General features: G+C 34.2%; 1 protein-coding gene across 2 annotated transcripts in view; it reads left to right on the top strand.

The window, feature by feature from the left end:
* EXO1 (exonuclease 1) overlaps positions 1 to 27,592 on the top strand; it is a 42,821-nt gene extending 15,229 nt beyond the window's left edge. The window contains exons 9-14 of one of the 2 annotated variants that reach the window (XM_082470133.1): positions 677 to 773; positions 7,133 to 7,358; positions 10,386 to 10,629; positions 14,703 to 15,261; positions 22,186 to 22,379; positions 25,428 to 27,592. In XM_082470133.1, coding sequence (XP_082326259.1) covers positions 677 to 773; positions 7,133 to 7,358; positions 10,386 to 10,629; positions 14,703 to 15,261; positions 22,186 to 22,379; positions 25,428 to 25,566 — 1,459 coding nt within the window. In that variant the 3' untranslated portion in view covers positions 25,567 to 27,592. Of the gene's footprint in view, positions 1 to 676; positions 774 to 7,132; positions 7,359 to 10,382; positions 10,630 to 14,702; positions 15,262 to 22,185; positions 22,380 to 25,427 lie in introns of both variants that reach the window. The other variant, XM_082470132.1, reaches the window with a different exon arrangement.
* The last annotated feature ends 90 nt before the right edge of the window (positions 27,593 to 27,682 follow it).

Below are 27,682 nucleotides of genomic sequence, written 5' to 3'. Positions count from 1 at the left end.
GTATCCTTTCGGAACCAGAATGGTAGAACTTTGCACTTCTTCCGTATTTTTGTGGTGATTTTTTAGTGAGACATTCAGTAAAAAGTTTGCAAATTGTTTTTTGCTTTCTCTTTTTATAGTGAAATCTTTATTTTGTTAAATTTAATTACAATGCTAGCAAAAATTTAGAGTAACTTTTTGTTTATAAACCTGAGGCTCATCCATTATAACTTGCTAATTACTTAGATTGACTTGACAGAAATGTGTACAGTCAGTCACTTAAGGTACATACTCCAAAGGTGGCACTTAAGAGAACCCCTCATGGCAAGCAAGCTCAATTAACCAGGAAGAACGCTCTGGGCATATGAGTATGCCAGTTGAGGATGCTCTTCCCACAGCCACTGGCCACGTACATCCAGGGTGATGTAGAACCATGAGTCACATAGGTAGTCGCCAAGACTTTCCTCTCCGTCTCCCTTGACAGGGAATAAGTGATGCCTTGGGACTTTGCTTCAGAAAATAGCCAACTCCTGCTGTGACTAGTAAACTATGCCTGTGGTTTCAGTAAAGCTGAATGTGGAAAGTAGTCATAAACCTGAAGATTTTCTGTGACAATAGAACACACTTTTCTGTCTTATTAGAGTATCATTTGTTTGGTTGTTAATGAAAGCAGTTTTCCTTAATCCTACCAACCTAGATATGTTGATGATTCTATAGCTCTTCAAATCGCACTTGGAAATAAAGATATAAATACTTTCGAACAGATTGATGACTACAATCCAGACACTGCCGTGGTAACATAGTAAAGACTTCTTTCTAAAAGAGCACATTTTAATTATGTCTCGGGAACTGTGACTAAAGGCAAATCTTCATTTAGTAAACATCTTTTAAGCATTTCTATATCCAGGCATTATGCAGGGTGTAGATTGAAAACAACTCGATGTTAGAGAAAATATATCTCTTAGAACATAGGTATTTTGGTTAATTTCCTTAAATTAAAAAGTGACCACAAAATGTATTATCAAACCATTACACTTGAACATTTCATTTGAATATACCAAATGTTTGATGACCTTTTTTCATCTCACCCTTTTCAGCCTCTGGCATTTGGCATTGTTGAAGACCAAACCTAGAAATACCTCCCTTGGGGAGTAAAAACTGATTTTTCGCTCATTCACAATTTAGCAAATACTTACTGAGCACCGCTGCTATGTGTCTCTGAGCCCCTTCCTGTTTTCTTCTACTTTTTCCCAATTGTATGTATGTATCTCTTATGATACACTCTCCCACCATTCTCTCTTTTCTGTTCATATTTCCATTCAGACTCTGTTCTTGTTTATGTTCAGATTTATTCCTTAAATAAGTTCTTATGACTCTAATTATCTCATTTATGCAGAGAACTCGCACATCTTTAACCCAATCTCTAGTCTGTATACCAATCACATAATTCTGAATGTCTCCTGAATCTACATAAATGCTTTCCTATAATCTATCCACAGTCAGAAGCAAACTCTTTATTTCTTATCAGCTTTCCTTAATAACATTTTTTCTTTTTAGCACTTGTTACTCCATAAATTATGTCTCTATTGTTTATTTTCTGATTCTTCCCGGTAGAGTGCAGTCTTCATAAAGGTAGGGTTTTGTGATATTCACTGCCATATTATATTTACCATGTTTTTTGTTGAATGAATGAATGTCAGTTACATGATCTCTTTCATTCAGACTAGAAGACTTGGAATTTAATTTTTTTTAAGTGAAGTATTGTTGACTTACAATATTATACAGTTGACCCTTGAACAATGGCTTTGAACTGCACACATCCACTTACATACGGGTATTTCTCAATAGCAAATACTACAGTACTACACGGTCGTTGGTTGGCTGAATCCGCAGATGCAGGAGAACTGCGGATATGGAGGGCTGACTATAAATTATACTCAGATTAACTGTATGGTTCAAGGGTCAACTGCATTAGTTTCAGGTGTACAACATAGTAATTTGATATTTTTGTAGATTATACTCCATACAAAGTTATTATAAAATATTGACTGTATTCACTGTGCTGTACATTACATCCTTGTAACTTATTTATTTTATATCTAGTAGTTTGTACCTCTTAATCTCCTTCACCTATTTTGCTCCTCCCCCACCCCTGGCTTCTCTTTCATTGCTAAGTCCTTCTGCTTCTTTTTTGTCTTTCTGGTTAATCGTCTCTCCTTTCTCATAGTTATCCAGATCTTTACCCTTACTCACCATTCAGTTCTTTACTAAGCATTTGTTAAGTACTATAACAAGCATAGTTAGGTTAGCTAGTGTTCTGGAATATAAAGAAAAGCAGAGCGTAATCCTTGCTTGTAAGGTACTCATTGTCTAAGGGAGAGACACATGGTTATATATATAGAAATATGGTAAGTGCTATAATAGATGTATTCGAGGCTCCCTGGAAACAAAGGGCATGCACTTAACTCCGCCTAAGGAGAGAATACTTTTTTTTTTTTGGCTGCGTCGGGTCTTAGTTGCAGCACGTGGGATCTTTGTTGTGACATGCGGGATCTTTTGTTGCGGTGCGTGGGCTTCTCTCTGGTTGTGGTATGCGGGCTCAGTAGTTGCGACATGGGGGCTTAGTTGCCCCGTGGCGTGTGGGATCTTAGTTCCTTGACCAGGGATCAAACCTGCGTCCCCTGTGGTGGAAGGCGGATTGTTAATCACTGGATCACCAGGGAAGTCCCTAGGAGAGAATACTTTTTAATAATCATAACAAACATTTCTTGAGCATTTGCTGTGTTCTAAGTGCCATTCTAAGCAACTTAGACATAGTAACTCATTTACTCCTTAACAAGCCTCTGAGGTCAGTACCATTATTTCCATTTTACAGATGAGGAAACAATTAGAGGGAGGTTAGGCGACTTGCCAGCTCACGCATTTAATCAATAGGGGAGCTCTGATTCCAAGCCAAGCCCTCTACTGTCTCCTTATAGAGGAACTGGTGTGTGTCCTGGCTTTACAAAGATGAGTGGGGATTTTCAAGATGGGTGAGTGGTTCCACGCTGAAGAAAACAGCATGTGTGAGAGAGGATAGCATGTTAAAGGTACTCTAAGTAGTTCACTCTGGCTGGACCAAGAATGTCTTAGTGTTTACCAGGTAAAGGAATCAGAGCACCTTGAGAAAGAAAAAGAGGTGAGCCTTGAGAAGATGGCCACTGACAAACTGGTGACCAGTTGAGCATTGAAAAGAATTGTTACTGTCAGCTGAAATAAACTAAGCTTATTAAGAGAGCACAAATTCATAATGATACTAAAAAAGAACTTTATGTTCATCAACTCAAATTATATAAACCTTACACTCAGGTTGCTAGTTCCTTTTTTCTGTTTTCTCTTGTTCTGTATCTGGAACTTCTATTAATTAGATATTGGATTTTTCTGGTCTTCAAATTCTGGAACTTTTCTATCTTGCTCATGTCTTTATCTTTTGCTGTTTCTGGGAAAAACTTTTTTTTATTTTGTCTTTCAACTTTGCACTATCCAGTATGTAGCCACTGGCCACATGTGGCTATTTAAATTAATTAACATTAAATTAAATTTTAGTTCTTCAGTTGCATTGGCCACTTTTAAAGTCCTTAGTGGCTACCATGTTGGACAGCACAGAACTTTTCTATCACTGCAGGAAATTCTGTTGAATTTTTACTTTTTACTATCATTTTCATATCTAAGAACCCTTTCTTTAATTGTGATTTTTTAAAGATTTTGTTTTATTTCATGGATGTAATCTCCTCTTCCCCCCACCCTTCTCAGAATATTAATTATAATCTCTTGTACATTTTATTCTCCTCTCTGCATTATCTCTGTTTGCTTTGGATTTTCTTTTTTCTATGTGTTTTGGCTTTTCTCTTTCATGGTGGAGACTTTTTTCAAACACCTAGAGCTTCTTGTCAATTTGTTCCTGTTTGGGAGAGGCACTGAGAAGCTTAAGAAGCTTTGTGTGAATGAGTGGGGCTTATAGTCTTGGGTTTTACTCTTTGGTGAACTGGTTGGCAACAAGCTGCCTTTGTTTTGTGAATTCCCAAACATCAGCATGTTTTCTCTGTACAGTTCTTTTTTCCAAAAAGGGATCCTCCAATTCTACTTAACTATGTAAATGTAGCTGTTTGCATTTTGAGAGCAAGATAGGGAAATGAGCTGGGGTGGACCAGAAAGGGGTAGGGCTGTTCCCCACTATTCATTATTTAGCCTTTCATTTGATCTCTGTCTTTAGACAAATGGATCTTTTCATCTTCTGAAGTACCTACTGTTTTTATGTTATTGTTTCTGGGTTTCAAAGGTCCAGTCGCTCTGAAGGCAGATGGGTGTGAATTGACTGTATGGACAGATTGAACACGAGCGCCCAGGAGCCAAATAAACCTTTTTTTAGCCCTCCCCCTACTTGTGGCCTCCATGGTACCTGATCCCTTAAATTTCCGAGTCTTCAGGTTTCTGGATGTGGAATTTGTGGGTTTTTTTTTTTTTTTGGCTGCACTGCATCTTCATTGCTGTGCATGGGCTTTCTCTAGTTGCAGCGAGCGGGGCTACTCTTCGTTGCGGTGTGTGGCCTTCTCATTGCGGTGGCTTCTCTTGTTGTGGAGCACGGGTTCTAGGCATATAGGCTTCAGTAGTTGTGGCATGTGGACTCAGCAGTTGTGGCTCATGGGCTCTAGAGTGCAGGCGCAGTAGTTGTGGTGCATGGGCTTAGTTGCTCTGCGGCATGTGGGATCTTTCCAGACCAGGGCTTGAATGCATCTCCCCTGCATTGGCAGGCGGATTCTTAACCACTGCGCCACCCGGGAAGTCTGGAATTGGTTTTTTACTGATATTCTTTTCTGCAGATGCTTGAAGACACTTTGATCTTTCTTGGGCTAAGTTCTTTATTTTTTTCTTTATTGAGGTGTAGTTGATTTACAATATATATAAGTTTCAGGTGTACAACATAGTGATTCACAATTTTTAAAAGTTATACTTTATTTATAGTTATAAAATATTGGCTATATTCCCTGTATTGTAAAATATATACTTGTAGCTGTCTTACACCTAGTAGTTTGTACCTCTTAATCCCCTACCCCTATCTTGCCCCTCCCTCCTTGGGCTAGGTTCTTTAAATTCTTCTCTCTATACTCTTGTCTTCACTGTGGTTTGGAAGTTACAGATATCTCCTAATTTTTCTGTAGATGGTATTTGTGTTTGTTTCTTCTTATTGCTTTGGGGATGATTTTTTTCTTATTGACTTACTGACATTAGTTTCAGGTGTACAACATAGTGATTCAATATTTATATACATTAAGAAATTATCATGATCAGTATATTTACCATCTGTCACCATACAGAGTTACTACAATATTATTATTATTATTATCATTATGGCCACGCTGTGCAGCATGAGGGATCTTGGTTCCCTGATGAGGGATCGAACCCATGCCCCCTGCATTGGGAGCGTGGAGTCTTAACCACTGGACCACCAGGGAGGTCCCATAGTATTATTTACTATACTGGTCAGCCCTCCATATCCATGGGTTCTGCATCCAAGGATTCAATCGAATTGGGTCTGTGGTTGGTTGAATCCGCAGATGCCCGCGGATATGGAGGGCTGACCATACTATTCCATTTTATATAAGGGACTTGAGCATCGTGGATTTTGGTATCTGAGGGCGTCCTGGAACCAATCCCCTGCAGCCACTGAGGGATGACTGTATTCCCTGTGCTGTACATTATAGCTCTGTGGCTTTTTTACCTTATAATGGGAAGTTTGTAGAAAAAGGGAACTGAAAAGTCTTTATTCTGCTATCTTCTTTACACATTTGAATTACTGATATTATAATTTCATCAGAATGATTCTCAAGTTTTTCCTTTGAGAAACTCAAAAGTAATTGGTTGTATTGAAAATGTTCAGATACAATTGGGAATGTTATGGCTCACTAAGATGGCCATCCTTCATAAGTCCAAATCCTTATCAGATTATTTTTTTCATAGAGAAATTTCTTTCGGAACCACTAATTGTACATCAAACTAATTCTTATTATTTATCTAAGATTTATTCTTCCCAGTCAAGTTTTCTACTTGCCTATTTTTTTTTTTTAATAAAACCATCAGTGGGATCTAATGCCATGAGCTATACTGCTTAAACTGTCTTTATTATACCTGTTCTCTCAATTATTCTAAATTACCTTCCTTGTTAATTCTCAGAGTATATTATGAATAATGTCACCTCGTTTTTATTTATTTATTTTTATTTTTAGTCCTTTCTTTAAGTGAAAGATTAGATTCCAGATTCAGGTGGGACTTTTGTCAGGTGGAATTCACACCCTAGTACCAACATTTTTTGTACCAGTGTTAATCGTTGACATCCTATTAGCAGATCATTTTCATCTAAAATATATTTAGAAAAAAATAATAAAATAAAATAGTTATTAATTGTGAATAACTTGTTTTAGCATTAAAAATGATTATTTATCAATCCTTACTGTCAATAAGTTCTTTCTTGGAGAAAGTTTTATGCATGGCTCAATGTAGACCAAAGTAGCTTTCTGTTTAATACATAGGTATTGTCTACTAATACATACCTATTTAATACATAGGTATTGTCCTCTAAAGAAACTATTGTTTTGTAAATTAGATTGTTTTGGTTTGAACTCATCTAAGTTATAGAGATGGGATAGTTGATTAAATACATAATTTTATGGTTTTAATTGTCAGGTCCTTTGTAAAGGGTATGTCAGTGATTATTTAGAGGCTTATTGCTAGATGATTATTAAACTAATTAGTATTGTATATTGAACTAATACTCAAATTTTAAAAGTACATTTTTTCTGGTCACGTTTCTTCAAGTGCAGTTTTATTTCTTGCACTGTTCGTCTTAGGAAGATTCATTTTTTTATTTCTTAGAAATGAGCTAATGAATTTGCTTGACCCTCATTGAGAGAGAAACAGACCTAGAAATACAAGACAAATTTAATGGAAAAGTATAGCACCAGCAAAGTAGAAAATGTTATTATTAGAGGACAGATATTTCATCAAAAGCTGGTCAAAGGGGTAATTTAATTATTTACTTATAATTTATGTTGATACAGAGGGAAATGATTTAACTGTTTTTCTTCTTAAAGTAACCTTTTTCCTTTTACTATTTTAGCCTGCCCAATCAAGAAGTCATAGTTGGACTGACAAAACATGTCAAAAGTCATCTAATATTAATAGCATTTGGCATAAGAACTATTGCCCTAGACTTGAGCTGGACATTGTTTCAGATGCTACGAAGGTGAAGGAAAATCCAAGTACTGTGGGCATTGAACTAGTGATTAGTACTAAAGGGTTAAATCTTCCAAGGAAGTCATCCATTGCAAAAAGACCAAGAAGTGGTATGTATTTTGTTTTTGTGAAATACTAGTGAGAATTGGTCACATTTTAGAAGTTTTATAGTTTTAGTTCTTACATTTAGGCCTTTGATACATTTTGAATTAATTTTTTATATGGTGTGAGGTAAGGATCAAGGTTCACTTTTTTTTGTATATGGCAGTCCAATTGTTCCAACACCATTTGTTAAAAAGGTTATCCTTTTTCCATTGAATTGCCTTGGCACATTTGTTGACAATCAGTTGACCACATATGTGCAGAGACCAATGTACCATTGGTCTCTTTTCCTGTCTTTATGCCAGACACACTGTCTTGATTTCTGTAGCTTTATAGTCAATCTTGAAATCAGGTAGTGTAAGTCCCTAAGTTTGTTCTTCTTTTGAAAAGTTGTTTTGGCTATTCTGTGTTCTTCACATTTCCATACAAATTTTAGAATCAACTTGTCAATTTCTTAAAAAAAAAAAAAAAAGCCTGCTGAGATTTTGATTGGGATTTAGTTGAATCCATAGGTAAGTTTGGGGAGAATTGACATCTTAACAATATCAAGTTTTCTGATCCATTTATTTAAGTCTTCTTTAGTTTAAGTCTTCAGCCGATGCTTTGTAGTTTTCAGTGTACAGGTCTTGAACGTATGTTGTCAAATTTATCTGTATATTTCAGATTTTTGATGCTGTTGTAAATGGTATTTTTAATTTCAATTTCTGATTCATTGCTAGTATATAGAAATACACTTGATTTTTGTATATTAATCTTGTGTTTTGCAACCTTACTAAAATCACTTATTAGTTCTAGTATCTCTTTTTAGACTGTCTAGGATTCTCCATGTAGACAATCCTATCACCTGCAAATAAAGATAGTCTTGCTTCTCCTTTTCCAGTCTGGATACGTTTTATTTCTTTTTCTTGCCTACTGGAACCTCCATTACAGTGTTGAACAGAAGTGCTGAGAATGGAATACTAGGTATTGGGAAAAGGTTTTTTCTTTCCACTGTAGAACATGTTTAGAAGTGGAAAGAATAATTGTAATCCATTTCTTCTCTCTTCCTTCTTTCCCTCAGATATTACATGAATGAATATCTGACAACAAAAACAAAACAAAGCCCTTGCAAACTTTTAGTTCATGCCCTTATCTTTTAAAGTTAGGTATAGATTATTCATGTTTGGCCAAAATGTCCTGATTCCTTATGAACCTAAATCTTTTTCATGATAATATCTCTGAACCTTTGTTTCCTCTTCTGAAATGGGAACAATATTGCCTATCTCACAAATTTTTGTATATGTGATATAACATATAAAAAAGCCCTGATACATAACAGGTACACTGTACATATTAGTTCCTTCCCTTCTTCTACCATCAAGCTAGGCTTATTCATTTTATGTAGAGAGCTCATCAGTAAATTACCTATGTCAGACTAAGTCTGCTTCGTTATAACTACCATTTATCAATGGATTTTGTCCACAGGCACACATACAAACACAAAAACAACAAAAAACAGTAAATTTTTTCCCTCTTTAATGTGACAGCCCTTCATATATTTAGAGACAGCCACTGTGACCCTCCTAAATTTCTTTTGCAAGCTAAAAGTTCCTTATCTTATCCAGGTTATGCTTTGGATACAATACAAATTTTTTAATAATTTGTAACTACTACAGTGAGTGGTGGTTGAGATGTGGTCTGCTTACCATAGATCATATTTAGAATTGTGGCACTATTTCATCCTTCATCCAGAAACTGCTTTTACTACTGCAAACTAAGATAACATGAGCTTTTAGTAGTATTCTTGTCATTTTGCTGGCATTTACTGAGTTTATAATCGAAATCCACCAGTTGCTGTTAAGCCAGGTTGTTATATTTTTAAACTTAAATATGGGTTACATTATCCTTACTGAGGTAATCTTGATTCATTATAATCCATTGTTCTGCCTATTATTTTTTTTTCTTTTTTGAACCTTTATATTGTCTTCTAACATGGGTATTATGTCACCTGGAAATTTGAGAAGTATGGCTCAAGTATGTCTTAAAGTTTCGCTTAAAATATGTATACTAAGTCTATGAATTTCTCCAAATAGCTAGTCTAACAACCTTATCATAAAAAGAAAATGAGATTAGTGTGGTGTGGCTTCTTGGTGAAGGCTTGCTGGGGATCCTACGATATTTATTTTTTTCCTCTTCTGTAAGAGCTCCCAATTCCCTGCATAATAAATAGATTTTTACAAGTTTACTGACCTATAGGTTTTTTTTACTCTATACATTTTTGAATTTGAGGTATCACCTTGTCTGTTGTATTTTGGCACCCTCAACTGTTTTACCAACTTCTTAGAGTCATGAGCATTTACTCCCATGTGAGTGGAAGCTATTCAGACTGAGAATTAGTTGGACTAATTTAAAGTACCTTAATGCTATCTCTATGTCCTTGCCCATTTCAGCTTTAACATCTTACATTATTTAGTCTTATGATTTATTCTTATACCAATAAAATGCGTTTGTTACACAGCAGTCTTCTAGAGCCCCATAGCTATGTAATGAAGATCAGAGCTAAAGCACAAATTACTTTTGACTACAGGACAATTAAATACACCTCAAAAACCGTAACTCAGTGATGGTGTGTATATATAGCTCCTTGAAACATTTTTTTTTTAAATGTTGAAACATTTTTTTTAACCAAACATTAGTTTAATCATACATTTAATTCCTTTTTTTTTTTTTTTTTTACATTCAGAATTAGGCCCTTAGTATAATGAGTGTAGAGCCTTACAGAATTGATTGTACCCTGAAATTTTGGTTTGGGTAATTTCACATAAAATCGTACAAATAATTGACATTAAATCATAGCCAATTTTTGAAATCGTAAAACACAGACAAGGGAATTTTTTTTTAAGTCATTCTTTTATTTCCTTTTCTGATGCATAGTTTAAAAAAAAAAAATAAGACTTCATCTTTAGAACAATAGGACATGGACTGTGAAACTAAGACCAAATGTCTAACTACACATGAAATAAAGATTTACAGATAATTTTGTTTTTACTTAGAAGAGCTATCAGAAGATGATCTATTGGGTCAATATTCTACTTCCTTTACAAAGAAGATCAAGAAAAATAGTTGTGAAGGTAATAAATTATTGAACTCTTCTGAACGGTTTATGCCTGACCTGGTAGATGGAACTACTATTAAAAAAAGCTTAAGCACACCACCTAGGAGAAGAAACAAATTTGCAACATTTTTACAGAGAAAAAATGAAGAAAGTGGTGCAGTTGTGGTTCCAGGAACCAGAAGCAGGTATAGTTATACCTATAGAATGTTGTGTGTCTGTTGTATTATATACTCTGTTGGTACTTACTTTAATTGTCTTGAATAACATTGAATCTAATGGGATAGGTGTAAGACCTGGCTTAATCCAATTACAGTTTTTTATCATGTATTGCTTTAGTTCCACTGTTCCCTTGAACTTCTGTTACTTTTGTAACCTCTCCATGGAGAACCAAAATAAGAATTGTAGACCTTACTACATTTTGCATTAGAAAAACTCTGTCACTTTGGGGGTTCCTCCCCCCCCACTTTGTTTCTATTTTTTTAGTTTCTTTAAGAGCTAAATATAATTTTGCAAAGTATTTTTAGAAATCTATTTAAATACAGATGACTATGGAGTTCTCATATTAATTGATAATCTGATACCATACTAGATGCTGGGTTACAAGAATGAGAGACATAGTTTTTGCTCTTGAGAAACATGTAGTTTTTTGTAGTTGGAGAAATAGGTCAGTAACAAAATCTTTCCATACAGTGTGGTAAGTACAATGACAAAATCATGCATGAGGTGTTTTGAGGGCATCTAATGCTGAGGCAGTGGTTGGAAAGGGTGAGAGGGAAGGGATGAGTGTTAGGTGCTGTTACCTAGGTTTAAATGATGAGTGGGTGAAGCAAAGAAGGGAGCCAGGTACTTTCCCAGCAGACTCATGCAGCTCGGACAGAGGCATGGAGGTGAGCAACAGCACGGAGCATGGGGTTACCTATTTGCTGTTGATCACTGCTATTATTACTTCTGCCACAACGTAAGTTGGGAAAAGGATGAAAAGGGAGCAGAAATGTAGATGATGAGGGAGCAGAAATAAGCAAGCTAGTTCATGAAAGGCTTGTAAGCCAATCTAAGGAACTTGAGTCTTTAGGGGTGATGGGAAACATTTAGAAGGTTTTAATCAGGGGAGGAGTATGATTTGATTCCTGGTTTAAATAGACCACTCTGAACACACTGTGAAGAATGGATTCTAGAGGGCCAAAGCTGAGCAGAAATATTTGTTAGGCTGTTGCCATAGTCCCTGCGAGTGAAGATGAGAATTTGAAGAGTCAGTATAACTTAGGGGTTAGGAATTTGGACCCTGGGTTTAGACCACCTGCATTCGAATCCTATCCTGTTTACTTATGAGATGTTTGACTTGAGCAAGTTAATTTCTGGCTGCTTCTGTTTCTTCAAGGCTAACAAGTATAACAATCTTAGGATTGCTGATAGAATTAAATTATTACCATAAGTAAAGTGCGTAAAATAGTGCCCAACAGATGATAAACATACAATAAATAGTTCTTATTTTATTGACTTCGGATAGTGGTACCACAACTAGAAACAGGAAATTTAAGTGTTAGAAGTTATTTAGGCATGATTTAGTAACTTTAAGAAAGAGAAACTTGGGCTTCCCTGGTGGCGCAGTGGTTGAGAGTCTGCCTGCCAATGCAAGGGACACGGGTTCGAGCCCTGGTCTGGGAGGATCCTACATGCCCGGAGCAACTGGGCCCGTGAGCCACAATTGCTGAGCCTGCGCGTCTGGAGCCTGTGCTCCGCAACAGGAGAGGCCGCGATGGTGAGGGGCCCTCACTCCGCGATGAAGAGTGGCCCCCGCTTGCCACAACTAGAGAGAGCCCTCGCACAGAAACGAAGACCCAACACAGCCATAAATAAATAAGTAAAATTAAAAAAAAAAAATTAAAATAAAAAGAAAGAAAGAGAAACTTTATCAGCCCCTGTATTTCTCTAGAAGACTTAGAATGAATATTTTTTATTTTTCAAGTTTAATAAACTAGGTTGCAGCCAGATTTGTCTAACCATGATGATAGGAGAAGGACATGAAGAAATGAACCACTGATAATCCCTAAGCCTCCTTTAGGGGATGTTTCAAACCCATCAAGTCTTTCCAAGGAAACATTCGCAGTACAATGAAATGATCAATTTGATTCTTCCTTTGTTAGTCACCCTCATTAAAGGTGCTTGTTAACAGTGGAATAATGAAAAAGTAGGCAGCAAAAGATGGAAAATAGGGTTCTAGATGATTTATGCTGATTTATACATTCTAGAAAGTTGACTTCTGTCATTCAGAGAAATTTTTGGAACTCGTGTTTTATTTTTCCATTTGGGTGAAAATAGGATTTCATTTCTCTGCCTCTTAGTGCTTCTTTTTCTTTCCATTTAGGTGAAAATAGAATTTCCTTTTTCTGCCTCTTTGGAGACAGCTAATGAGAATAATGTTTGTGTGTCTTTACAGGTCTTGGCTATTAAGTCATTGTGGAAGCTTAATGAAATCTCTGTTTGAAGCTGTAAATAGCTGCTTTATATAGCTTAGTTGTTTCGCTAAGAAATTGTTCAGAGGACGCATTAAGAAATGCTTGGAGAAATATTTTTTTCTGTATCAACTTCCTGTGAAATAATAATTGGGAGTAAATCTTTGATGTATAATTTTCTGATCTAGATTATAGAGCAATATCTAATAATAATTAGATATTGTTAAATTAGTTTTCTTAGCTGATTTTCAAAGTTCTTTTATATGTTATTCCTCACAACAGTATTATGAGATATTCAGGTCAGCGTTACTTTCTCTATTTTGGGCTAAGAAATTGAGGCTCTGAGAGGTTAAGAAACTTTCCCAGGGTTGTATAGTTAGTATTAGTGATAGGAAAGATTCCTAGTCATAGTTGGCATGGTACCTTGAAAGGAGCACACAATCTTGTAGGCCTGGACTTGAATTCTCATTCTATCATTTAATTAGTTTAGCGATCTTTCATATGCCATTTAACTTCCCTGAGCCTATTTTTTTAACTATAAAATATGGATGATCATATGCATAAGACTGTTTTAAGACTAGCAGAAGCTATATATATCAGACACCTGGCACAGTGCCCAGTCACTAATATATATGCCAGTGGTCATTCCCACCCCATTCTTTTTAATATAACATAACAGGAGGTATTAAATATGCAAAAGATTGTCTCCAATCTGTTTGCTTTTTGGAAGTCTGTTTTAAGTCTTATCTTTATTATATAGATACTTATCCTAGAATAATGCCTATTTATTTTCTCAGATCTAGAAATATAATTATCGGTTAAGTCACACCATAGGCTGTTTGGAAGGAAACAGCCGTGAACTAGGAGGGGTTCTGGGTTTTAATTCTGTCCTTTAGTTGATTAATGTTATAACCTTGGGCTCTGTTACTCTAACTTCTCTTACCTGCGAAATAATACATAGAAAAATGTTTGGATATCATAGGGGTTATTGTTTGCTTAAAAGTGAATTATGTGATCAGATAAAGGAGCTGATGTTTCTTGCTCAGTGAAAAACCAAGTAAGACTTTTCCTTTTACGTGCTGCTTCCTTCCTGCCCTGTACCCACACACGTCAGCTAAGGATTTGATGTAAAGATAAGAGAGGATTTTTACTCTCCAGCATTTAGTAAATATTCTGTTTAATCATCTTGGATTTGAACTAATGCCTATTAATGAGGTAAATTCTCTTTAAGTTTCATATTTAGCTGATCATACACTCTCGGATTTTCTTTTTAAACCTAAAAACACTCCTTGAATACATCCTTCCCAGTAATGATACTGATCTTTGTTTCATTTATATTGGAGTTTTTTAAAGTGATTTTTTTAAAGCTGCTACCCTGAATAAGTAATACCTCTTTAGTAATACAGAATTTAATAATTGATTTGAAAGTCTTAACCTCAATATTTAAATTAGTGTAGAAGTTTATAGGGTATATAAAAAGCTTTGTAGATTAGTATACTACTACAAGTTCCCAGATGGCTTGCTACTACTAGGAGGTAAGCTAAGATGAGGGGTAAATGGCTAATTTATTTTGCTTTTACAAAATTAGAGACAATAGTTATAAAGTGTCCTTTCTGTTGCATATTTCTATATCTGTTCAAATATTTGAGTATCAGCCATGTGTAAAATCTATTTTGCCTTTATTTATGAAATTAATATATTTATGAGATTTTTTTAAAAGAACCATTTTTCCATTATGAATCTTGTCACCTTTGTGAGAAAACTCTAAAATACTTCTGCATTCTTTCTGTTGCTTTTTCTGTTAGGTTTTTTTCCAATTCTCTGGATTCTGCTGACTGTATATCAAAGAAAGCAAGCAGCCAGTCTCTAGATGAAACTGCTGTCACAGATAAAGAAACCAATGTAAATGAATCAGATTGTCTAGATGGCAAGACGTTGTTAGATATCAGTGTAGCACATAATTCAAGTGAGCATATTCCAGATGATGTGACTGTGATTGCTGAAGAGTCTCAGTCTTTTAAGGCCAGCAGATTCACGAGGACCATCTCACCACCCACCTTGGGTACACTAAGAAGTTGTTTCAGTTGGTCTGGAAGTCTTGGGGATTTTTCAAGAACACCAAGCCCCTCTCCAAGCACAGCATTGCAGCAGTTCCTTAGAAAGAGTGATTCTCCCATCTCTCTGCCTGAGAATAATGAGCCGTCTGATGTATCTCAGTTAAAGAGTGATGAGTCAAGTGATGAATCTCATCCCTTACATGAAGTGGATTGGTCTTCACAGTCTCAGGAAAGCATGGACTTATCACCACACAATTTAAATGCATCAAAACTTTCTCAGCCTTCTAGTGAGGATTTAGATTCAGAGGTAAGTCACATTATGAAGCGTTTGTTTTCATATTCATATGTAAGAGAAAATAGGGTGTTTATCAGACAATTGAGGAAATTTTGCCTACATTATGGAAATAATTGATTGTTTTAATTTTTCATTCTAGATCTTACTGTGTAGAAAGTTCATGTTTTATTCATCTGAAGGGCTTCTCTGTATTTTAGACTCTTATACATTTGATCTAACTATATTTCTTGAATCACTGTGTTCCATTGATAGGTGTCTCAAGTTGTGGAACACTTAAGACCTAAGCAGAATGATAAGCTTCATGAAAAGTTATTATAAATTTAATAGTTAAATCCTTAATATACTCTTGAATTCAGACAACATTTGAAACCTTATAATGAAATGGCTCTGTTAATGGGATGGTGTTCGTCTTAAGTTTTAGTACTTCAGAAATACATTTTTTATTTACTCTTATTATTCTTTTTGTAATTCCCCTTTATGACAAAACAAAATAGTAATACAAGTGATTTTATGTTATTCTGTTTAAATTAATAAAAGCATCCTAGCCATTTTTTTATTTGTAAAATATCTTTATCCTTATTTAAGTAACATCAAAGCTCCAGATAAGTACTGCTCATAAGACCCAGTGACATCATATTTTAAAATGACATGATGGCATAATAACATTCTTTAATCTGAGTTATCTTAAATTTACCAATTTAACATACTTCATTTTATGTTCACAACTACAGTTACCAAGTTGTAAGAACAATTACAGTCTTGGTAATATTTGATAGAACTTTGAGGTCTGATAATCCTGAATATTAAACATCTAATAAATCAGTATATCTTGTGTTTATGAAAAGGAAAGTATTTTATTCAAGTTCCTAAAGGAAACTTGAGTTGTATTGGACTCAAATTAAAGACAAAAGCCTAGTTACAATATGGAAGCAAATTGTTTTCATTTGGAGAAAGCAGAAATGAATTAATATATTCAAATCCAAAATCCATTCCATGTAGTGTTTTTTAAGTAAGAGTATGCCAAACCAAACCCTTGAGGCTTTTGCTTTTCTTTTCCCATTCACTCACTTTGCCTTCAGTTTATCCATACTGGTCTAGAAGACTCTGTTTCTTTTAATATGAGCCTCCATTTTAATGTCATCTTTTTCATTTTCCACATCTTACTGCATTTTTCTCATGGCACCATTCGGGTATCATCACAGTTGCTATTTCTTAAACATCTTTCTTTAAAAATCACCGTCTATTTGTGAGGATACTTTCAAGTCTGCTGAGCTCCTTTGGGGTGTTCTTGTTCCTTTTCCAGCAGACATCTTCCTGCTTTACTAACTTTGTAAAGCTTTTAGCATGTTTTACCGAGAAACCTTACCAGCTCACAGCCTATGGGCTCATCATGCTGACAGAACTCTCTACACGTCTGTCTTCTGGGCTAACCATTTTTGTGATTATCAATTATAGAAACATAAATTCTCTCCTCTCAAAAACAAACAGACAAACTAAGAATCATTCATTAAGTCATCTCTTGCCACCAGATGTGGTAAATTCCTCTTTGGATAAATGAATTAATTGTCAAACAATTGAGACAATAGCAGGTAACATAAAGACTGTGTAATCTTTCTTTTATCAGAAAATGTTTTAGAGAGCCACAGTGCCACTGGGGCTTCATTTTGAGTATCAGGTTTTACTGTATGGTTCTGAAGAAAATGCATTGGAGACTTCCACTGGTGGTTCACTGTGAAAAGCAACAACCATGTATTCTATGTATATTGAGTTCATTAACCGTATTGGAGATTAATTAATCTTAGGATCTTACTCTTGATCTTTATTTTAAGAAATGATATAGCCCAGAGTCATCACTACTATGAGCAAGAAATGTTAGAGTCTGTAAGTTACAGTCCAAATTAATGGAGTATTTTTCACTTTTGGATTGTTTTAAATATATAATACTATGTAGACTCCCAAGATAAATATTAAAAAAAAAAAACCTCTTGAAAAATGCAGAAATATAAAGCCTTCTGAATTTGCATTCATTGTCCTTTTTTATTTGACTTTTGTGGGAATCCAGATTATTCTGTCTATAGAAAAGTCTTACATGATGGGATTGGGCTGTAGAGGGTAGGTCTTAAAGGTCTTTGCTGAAGGTAACTGTGCATTTGATACAGTGCTACTCTACTTCTTGAAAGTATATGCCTTTTTTCTCTTTAATGTTGAACATGTTACACAATTAAAAAGAGGTGTAGAACTATACTCGTTCAACCTTTTATAGCTAGTAATTTATGAAAACTATTAGCCAAGTTTACAAATGATGTTACAGCAGGAGACTTTTTTTTTATTTAACAAGAGAACAAATCCACACTTTTATTTATTTACTTTCCAAAAAGTTTAAATCCTTGAAGGGGTACAGCATCACGTGGATTCTGTGTCCAATGGCTTTAGCAGGAAGATTGCTTCAAAATTTGGCATGAACCCCATGCCATTGTTTCCATGAGCACGAGTTATTTTTCCCTAGATTACTCTGCTTCTGTTGAGTTTGCCACCATGAGTTACAGTGTTGTTCTTTGCTTTGTACACATAAGCATACCTCTTGCATAGATAGAAGTCAGTTTCATCTCAAGCATAAACACCTTCAATTTTAAGAAGACCTGTGTACTCCCTCTGGTTCTGGAGACTCTGCTTATAGGTTTTGTTTTGTTTTTTTCTTTTTTACTTTGGGGCAATTGTGGGATGCATGAAAATTTCAAGTATAGTCTTCCATTGTCTGGAGCAGTTGTAGATTCTGGATTATATCACAATATACCAGACACTGGGTTGGCTTTAACATTATGTGACACAGCTTGTGCCTTGCTCACAGTTTGGAAGGGGATACACAGAACATCCAGTACAAAGATGACCTTGAACATGGATTTTGTTATAGGATCCAGGTCCCCAACATTGCAAACTTGGGAGGAGGAATTGAGATCTATCATGTCAATATGGTTTAATCATGGCAGGAAAGACTCAGTGAAAATTACTCCTATATGTTTGGACCTGAAGTGATTAAGAAATGAATCACTGCAGCCATCTGTCCATTAAAAAGGAGGACAGCAAATGCTTGGCATGTCTTTTTTTTTTTTTTTCTCCCAGGACAGTGATCTCCATGTTGTGCGTTTTTTTTGTTTTGTTGAGATATAGTTGTTTTACAATGTTGTATTAGTTTCTACTGTACAGCGAAGTGGAGTTCCCTGTGCTACACAGCAGGTTCTTATTAGTTATCTATTTTGTACATATTAGTGTATGTATGTCAATCCCTGTCTCCCAATTCATCCCACCACCAACCCGCATGCTTATAGTTTTTTTTTTTTGCTTATAGCTTTCTAATTTATATTTTATACAGTTTACTTCTTCAGCTGGTTTTCTTTAGTGAAACTAGCAAACACCATTCTTTCCACATAAGATTAATTTTCTTTTATTCTAGTTCATGCTTTTTATACTTTTTTCTTCTGATAAATTACATTTTATTTACACTGATTTTCTCAATTTACTTGTTTTATGTTTTGTTGAATATTGGTCAGTTGTCATAGAAATTTGATAGTAAAAATCTAAGTTTGCTTTATCTTTTCATCTCGGGGACCTAGGAATCTGATTGCAATTTTAAGTCACTTGATAATCAAGGTAATCAGAAATCCAAGCTACACTTATTTCATTTTTCGAAAAAAGACACGCTTCTAAGGAACAAGGTAAAACACTTAATTAAATTATTTTTAAATTTCAGAAGCAGCACATGCTTATTACCAGGCAATAAGAAATATAAGCAAAATTAAAAATCAAAATGCCTATATTCTTATTTACACAAAATGTCTACCTTCAAATCATCTAGAACTGTATTTGTGCATGATTTGTAGGTGTTTAAATTGTGAAACCTGCTATTTTTCTCTTACAGTATGAAGAACTTTTTCTATGTACTTACATAACATTAATTATAATGAATAAAATATGCCATCATATGGGTTTAGCTAATCTTCTTATGTTTGTCCTTTACCCTAAAAATTTTTGCTGTAGCAAACAGTAATGCAATGAAGATTTTGTTGGTAAATATTTGAGTACTGTACACATTTTTGATTATTTCGTAGGGGTGAATTCTATGAAGTGTTATTACTGGTGCAAAGGCATGTATGGCTTAAAGCTTTGATGTATATTGCAAAAAGGCATTCTAGAAATTGGGTACCTGATAAGCCAAGCTTTTTTTTTTTATCAAAATATGTAAATATATGTGTGACTGCATAGTGAAAGCTCGTAAGTTAAAGCCTATTTTATATATTAAGTGTTCTTGCCTGTCAATATCAGAATACTAAATCCTGACTTAAAAATGGGCAAGGGACATGAACAGAAATCACAAAAGAAAAAGCACAAATGGCTGATTAACATATAAAAGCACATTCAACCTCATTAGTAATCAACGCAAATCAAAGTAATAAAATATAATTTCTTACCTCTCATTTTATAAGAGTATAGTGAGATGAATAATCACGTGTTTAGGAGAGTAAGAATTGCTGTGCCATTTCTGGAAAGCAATTTGAAAGAGTTCAAATAATTTAACCCAGTAAGTGCATTCTAAAACTTGAGCCTAAGGAGATAATGAGAGTTTAAATACAAGAGCACTTATTCTTGCATTGGTTACAATAATGAAAAATTGGGGGAAAAAAATCTAAATATCTAGAAATAAGAGAGTGAAATACATTAAATACGTTGTTGGTTTTAGCTCTTGACTGGTAGATATATAGGTGAATTTTTTTTCTTTGTTTTCTCATGTTCTTCTATAGTGAACATATATTATTTTTCTTATATTTATACAAGAAAACTATATTCATATATTCATATATAGTTATATGAATAGTAGTATATGAATAGTAGTATATGTAGTAGTTAACATATATATAATATATATGTATAATATATTATATATATAATATATATAACATATATATATAACATATATATAATAGTTATAGTATATATAATAGTTAACATATTATTTTCTTATGCGTATTTTTAAAAGCATAAAAACTTTACAAAAATTTTAAATAAATGGCCTGGCATATCTATTTGAAAGAAAGTCCCCATCTCATGCTATATAAATATAAACCTGAAAGATAATAAGGATATGAATGTAAAATATGTAAATATAAGATTCTTTTAAAAATCTTTAAGTGAGAAAGGCTTTGTCAAACAGATACTGTCTTGGAAACATGCCCATATTATTTTTGAATGAAAAGGGAAACCATGCTATTAAACAATATTAAACACAATAGCATGGTGTTTTTGTTTGCTTAAATGCTGGAAAAGACACACACGTGTGTATGTTTGTACAATCATAGTAAAAAGTCTGGAAAGATACTAAAATTATTCACAATGATAGGATTAGAGATGTAGAAAGTACTTTCTCAAAAGGAGTTATATTAAAGATGATGGTTTAATGTCCTCAAAAGGAGGACATTAAACCATCATCTTTTTATTATTTTTATTCTTTCTGTCAGATTTGCATTGTCAGTGTTTTAACTGTCACTTCTGTTTTGGTGACAACTCCCCAGATGAACCTTCCTTCTTGCTCCCTAGTATCCAAATTCAGGATCTAAAATCAAACTCATATGTTTTTAACCTCTAACCAGTACTTCTCAGAGCATCTTTATCAGTTATATAAAATTATAATATTTGTTCTATGTCACTTAGTTTCAAAATCTTACGGTTGTCCTCTTTCTTTATAACCTCCAGTTGGATCCTTCTTTTTCAAGGGTTAAAGAAAAACAACCAAATAACTATACCTATCTAAATCCTGTTTCTTTCTTTGTCTTATTTCTTGATCTCCCTTTTCCCATCACCAACATCCTAATTCAAGATTTCATCTTTCATGTGTGAGTCCTTCCATTCTTTATACACCCTCTACTAGATTCATTAATTTTAAAGCCTTGTTTTATATTACCACACTCCTACTATCCAAAAAAAAACAGCAACAAAATTTTAATGGCTCCATATTTCACACAGCATAAAAATCAAGTCAGACAAAGACAAATATCATATAATATCACTTATTTGTGGAATCTAAAAAAAAAATGATACAAATGAACTTATTTACAAATCAGAAATAGACTGACAGACATAGAAAACAAACTTATGGTTACCAAAGGGGATAGCGAGGGCAGGGGTGGGGAATAAAGTAGGAGTTGGGGATTAACATACCTACTACTATATATAAAATAAACAAACAACAAGGACCTACTGTATAGCACAGGGAACTATACTCAGTATCTTGTAATAACCTATAATGGAAAAGAATCTGAAAAAGAATATATATATGATATATATGTATATATAACTGAGTCACTTTGCTATACACTTGAAACTAACACAATGTTGTAAATTATACCTCAATTAAAAGAAACCAATGGATTCAACTTAAATGTCAGTAGAGATCTGTTTAAGTAAATTATGGCACATTTATACAATGGAAAAAACAGGCAACCTATTTAAAACAAAATTCAGTTCTACATGTGAAATGGGAAAATCTCCAAGATACATTGTTAAGTAAAATCAAGATATACTAGGCAAGAAAAACGAAGTACATGACATTTTGTAGTATGCTGCCAGTTGTGTGTGTGTGTGTGTGTGTGTGTGTGTGAATGAATTCAGTGGTTGTACAGGAAACTGGTAACAGTGACTGCCTAAAGGCAGTGAGGGAGTAAGGGAGACTCACTTTTCTGTCTGTTCTTTTATACTCTTGATTTAGTGCCCGGTACATGTATTACCTGGTGAAAATATTATGATAATTTTTGTAGACGTTTATAAGCACACTTTTGCACATTGATTATAGGTTATTTTTTGTTCCAGTGTATAAATAATAGTTTGAAATTAAATAAAGGTAGTTGCTTTAACAGAATAGTATTAAAACAGGCATTTAATCTTCAGGTTCCTGGGCTGTATAAATCTAGTTCTGTGGACAATCTTTCTACAACCAAGATCAAACCTTTAGTACCTGCCAGAGTCAGTGGGCTGAGCAAGAAGCCATCAAGCATCCATAAGAGAAATCATCATAATGCCGAGAACAAGCCAGGATTGCAGATAAAAATCAATGAACTCTGGAAAAATTTTGTATTTAAAAAGTGAGTTATCTTGTAACTTATTCTAAAATGATAAATAATTTTTTTCTGTAATTTCAATCCCTGTCTCCTCTTTCTATTTTCATATGAATCAACTTCTTTTTCTCTTACCCTGAGAGAATTATTTTCCTCTAGTCCCTTTAACTGACTCTTTGTAAGAATATTTAACTTCAGTTTCTGTACCTTCTTTTAGTGAAAAGGTGGCAAACTAAAAACCTCAGTTCTCAATCTGGCTTTGGGCTCTCTCTGTTGTTAAGCAAATTACTTTTCCAGGCCTTAAGTATCTTATTTTTCTTTCCTTCTAAATGTTGTTTTAGACATGGGAGTGGGAAGGTAATGCTCTATGGTACTTCTGGATTTAAAGCAGTTTGTTTCCCTAAATTATCACATCTAAAATGGGAAGAATCAATGAGTTTATATGATGAATTAACCAGATTTCTAATGTATGTAGCAAACACTGTTTTAAGAGAATTGACCCTCTATATATCTACATTTTTTTGATCCAAATTGCATCTGTTAGACAACAAAATTAGCCACAGAGTAGCATAGATTTATAATTAATTTATTTTCTTGTTCTTATTAAAGCAAATGTGCTAAGAATAAACACAAAGAGAAAGGGAGGGAGGGAAAGGGGGGAGGTGACTTACATGGGATGATAAGATTAAACCTTACCTAATAGAAATGTTATCACAATCAGATGAGATAGTATGAGTGGAAACACTTTGTAATAAGTGCTGGACAATTATGTTTTTACTTTACATTGTGTAAAGTCTAGATTAAACCATATAGCAGCAGTTCTCAAACTTTTTTTAAAATATTTATTTATTTATTTATTTTGGCTGTGCCAGGTCTTAGTTGCGGCACACGGCATCTTTTTTAGTTGCAGCACGCGGGCCTCTTAGTTGGAACATGCGGGCTTCTTAGTTGCAGCATACAAACTCTTAGTTGCAGCATGCATGCGGGGTCTAGTTCCGTGAACAGGGATCAAACCTGGACCCCTGCATTGGGAGCACAGAGCCTTATCCACTGGACCACCAGGGAAGTCCAGTTCTCAAACTATTTGCCTTTAGGAATGCTTTTTAGTCTTAAAAATTATTGAGTGCCCAAAAGTACTTTGGTTTATGTGGGCTATATTTGTCAACATTTAACCATCTTAGGAATTAAAATGGGCATTTAAAAAATATTTATTTATTTTTAAATAACAGCAATCTCATTACATTTTAAAATTGATAGTATATTTTTACAAAAAAATAGCTATGTTTTTCAAAACAAAAAAAGTGAGAATCACATTGTTTATCTGCTTCTGTGTTTGATCTGTTATGAAATGTTGCTTTGGTTGAATTATATGAAGAAAATCTGTCCCCACATGTATTTGTAATTGGAAAATGCATTTTAGCATAATAGTATTTTTATTTAATTGTAATTTTTCTTCTTTTATTTTACACCAAAATTCAACAAGTGGTGGTTTCTTAAAAGTTAGTTGTAATGTAGAATATGAAACCATATAAATTGACTTTTTATACTCTGTGTAACATTACAGTCCACTGGTCCATATTGTACTTTGTGTGCATCTTTTACTCATGCATGATTTTATAACATTGGCATTGATTATTTGGAAAATGTGGGTTTATTGAGTTGGGCTTATCTTCCAATTGTTGACACATTTCATTATACAATATTTAAAAATCACAATCTTATCAGCAAAGTCTTTAAGTACTGGGAAGCTGTCAAGTGACAGGTATCAGCTTTCCAAACTCCTAATTTTCACTTGAAAGCTTGAGTTTTGTCGTTGGCAACAAATACTGTTAGGTTTTTTTCTTTGAAGTAACAAACAGTCTCTCTTTGTTCATTCTAGAGAAGCCCTTTGCCAAATACCTAAATTTGAATAACCATGGTGTCACACATACTTTTACTTGAGATAGCCATCAGACTTCATTATGTAACAAAAGTGACTTCTGTGTGTTTCTCAGTTTGTCACAGAATGTTAAGAAGTTGAGAGGGTTGAGATTTAATAAAATTTATGATTTTTACTACCTCATCAAGAATGTTCTTGAGACTGACTTTTGTTTTAATACTATTAGTATTTCTTAGACAGTTTGGTGCTACTGTCTTGATTCATCCTAAGTTGCCAACAGCGTTACTCAGTTCTACTTTTGGATTATCAGTATAAATGTCAGCATGCTAAGAAAGGCAGATAAAGTCTAAATATTATTATGAAAATAGTTTAGATCTTACAAACCCCCTGAAAGTGTCTTGGGAATTTTTAGGCATCTGTGGATCATACTTTGAGAACTGCTACTAGAGGGAAATTAAGGGTGCAACAGTATTCTTAAATGCCTTTTAGAAAAATAAGACTTAATTACTCCTGTTGAATTTTTGTTGACAGGACATAGAATCAGTTTTGTTATCTTCATAATAGGATTAATTTTTATAGACATAGAACTTCCTTCCAAAAGTTGGGAGAAGGGGAGGAGTAAAAAGATAAGGCTTAAACATTTGTTTATGCTTCACTCATGCTGGTCCTCAGCCAGACTTGAGAAGGGTTCTAGAGAGAAAAGAACTAAAGTTTGTTTATTGGAACCATTCTGCCTTAGCTAGTATATATTTAGTAGTGGCTTGGCACCTACCTTGAAAGGTGATTTAGAAAGCAGGCATAGGTACTAAGAAGCAAAACTCAAATTTTTTTTTTTTTAATTTATTTGTTTATTTATTTATGGCTGTGTTGGGTCTTCGTTTCTGTGCAAGAGCTTTCTCTAGTTGCGGCAAGTGGGGGCCACTCTTCATCGCGGTGCGCGGGCCTCTCACTATCGCGGCCTCTGCAAAACTCAAATTTTATTGGGCATACTCAGAGGAGAACCTGAATGTATCATATAATAAATTTAGACAAATTATACAGTAGAGAGTCTTATCCTCTTTATATACCTCTATTTTGTCCAGGTAGATTATTTTCTAATAAACACTACCCTATAAATTCATTTTATTATATAAATTCATTTTATTATATTAATAACACTACCCAATAAATTCATTTTATTATATTATCTTTTGCAGAGATTCTGAAAAGCTTCCTTCTTGTAAGAAGCCAGATCCCCTGTCTCCAGTCAAAGATAACATCCAACTAACTCCAGAAGAAGAGGATATATTTAACAATTCTGACTGTATGCGTGTTCAGAGAGCAATATTCCAATAAACACAGGCAGCTGGGAGGCTATTGCCTGCAAGAGAATCTCTATCAATTTCATGTCCTGTTTGAGAATGAAGCAGTTATCAGTATGAAAGATTTGTTCTTAGATCTATGCTACTTATTTTTAAATAGAGTACATTTTGTATATTAACTATATAACTTTTTGTTCAGCTTTTTATATTTTCATAAGAAACTAACTAGAGAAATAATTTTGGTTTTGATAGGTTTTCGAAGTTTTAATGTTAATTGAGCAAGTCCCTTGGAACTTACAAAAATCTACTCTAAAGATTTCTGTAATGTTGTCAAGTACAAGGATGGTAAATGGAAAACCACAATTCTGTGGTCATTTTATACTAGAGGAAATTACTGTGTTTCTTCAAGCTATAGTTTTTTCACCTGCCTTTCCTGTCTGTCTTTCAGGGTTGAATTGGAAATACAGTTGCTGGGATGGGAGGGGTAGTTGGAAGGGTTAAAGATCATTGCATAAATGGGGCAGTGCTCTGTTTTCCCTGAAGAGTTTGGTTGGGTTACAGATTGACAGTAAAAGAAAATTGGTTTCAGCATCATATGAAAGGAACTACTTCTTATATAATTAATATTCTTAAACTTCAAAATAACCTGTTTCTCTTATATGTCTTTTTTGAAGTGTGGGCTAAAAATTCCTTAACGTATATTTAAAACTAGTGTCCTAGGTGCAATGTAAAATACTAAAGCTGCAGAGTCTGTGATGTGTACATACTCTTCAAAGAAATAGATTCTTGGAAAGAAAACCAGCTATGCAAGTGAAGATCTGAAGTAAGGAAGTAAAGTAAGTGACAATCTGACAGGAAGTAAAGGAATTGTAAAAGTGTCTGAGATATAGAGGATAAAGGAAAGGGATCCAGAGCATTTTAATTTTTAAATGAGACTTAGTAGAGGAGGTCAGAGTGGAACAAAAAACATAACATTGTAAGAAACAGCATAAAAATGTTAAAAGACAAAAATTAAAAAAAAGAAATCTGGAAAAGACCAAATACAAAGAACAAAAGCAAATTTGAACTTTCTGTGAATGTTTCCTGTTATAGAACAAATTAAGAAAGGGAAGATGGCAGCAGTGCTGCAGTTTGTCAATCTCCGAACCGCTGCATAACAGCAACTGGATAGCAAAGTCAAAATACTAATGAACAACATTACAGCAAATTTAGATGGCATCATATACTTAAATCCTGAAATATAAGTGGGTGAAGACAAGCTACCAAAAGCCACAAGACCACAAAGTGGTACTGGCATCTATCTGGGAGAAGTAGAGGATGGCAATAGGGCATCTAATGGACCTGAGAACAGAACTTATATAGAATGATTGTTGAAACTCATAGCAGGCCAAGTTGCAAACAGCCATTTGAAACTGGGAGAGGCTTTGAGAATTCCAGTGGTGAGCGAGTGCAGGAGACCTGCAGTTATGTCTGAAGGAATGAAGCAATGTAGTCCATATGAACTTTTGAAATGATTTGCCATATTTGTCAAGGCTCCACAGAAGAGAAACTGCTGGCTGTAAAACCAAAATTGAGCAGGAGAGTGACAATAGACACAAAGGAAGATAAGGTTAAATACAGTGAAGGGAGGAATTGTTGACCAAGAAATCTCAGCAGAATACTGTTTTTGTTTTTGAACACTGAAAACAAAAACAAAAACGAAAAAACCAACAACAACAACAAAACAGCTGAGGTTTGAGAAGCTCCCATGATCCATGCCTCCTCAAAGTTAAAGAAAATTATTTTTACTTAAAAAGAAACCACAGAAAAGTTTTTAGATCAATCCCTTACAAAATTGATTTAAAAGAGTCAAGAGCAGAATAACATCTTTACAAATAATGAAAATCTACCAGAAAGGTCCCCAGAGCAGATCAAAACCAGTCTATTTCAAAATGTGCTAGAAGTTATTAAGAAAATAGTGTAGTATACAAAGGAAATTTAGAATTGGAAAACTCAGAAGAAAAAAAAAAAAGATAAGCTCAGGAAAGAATTAGAAAAACATTTCAGAAATTAAAGCTAAACTAGAAGGAACACAAGCAAATAAACATACAGATAGATGATGCCTTAAAAGAAATAGGTAAAAATCAAAACAAAATGGAAAAAAACACTTT

This window comes from Balaenoptera physalus (genome assembly GCF_965194825.1).
Source record: "Balaenoptera physalus genome assembly, chromosome: 1".
Taxonomy (NCBI): domain Eukaryota; kingdom Metazoa; phylum Chordata; class Mammalia; order Artiodactyla; family Balaenopteridae; genus Balaenoptera; species Balaenoptera physalus.
This window is presented reverse-complemented; position numbering and strand designations above follow the sequence as displayed.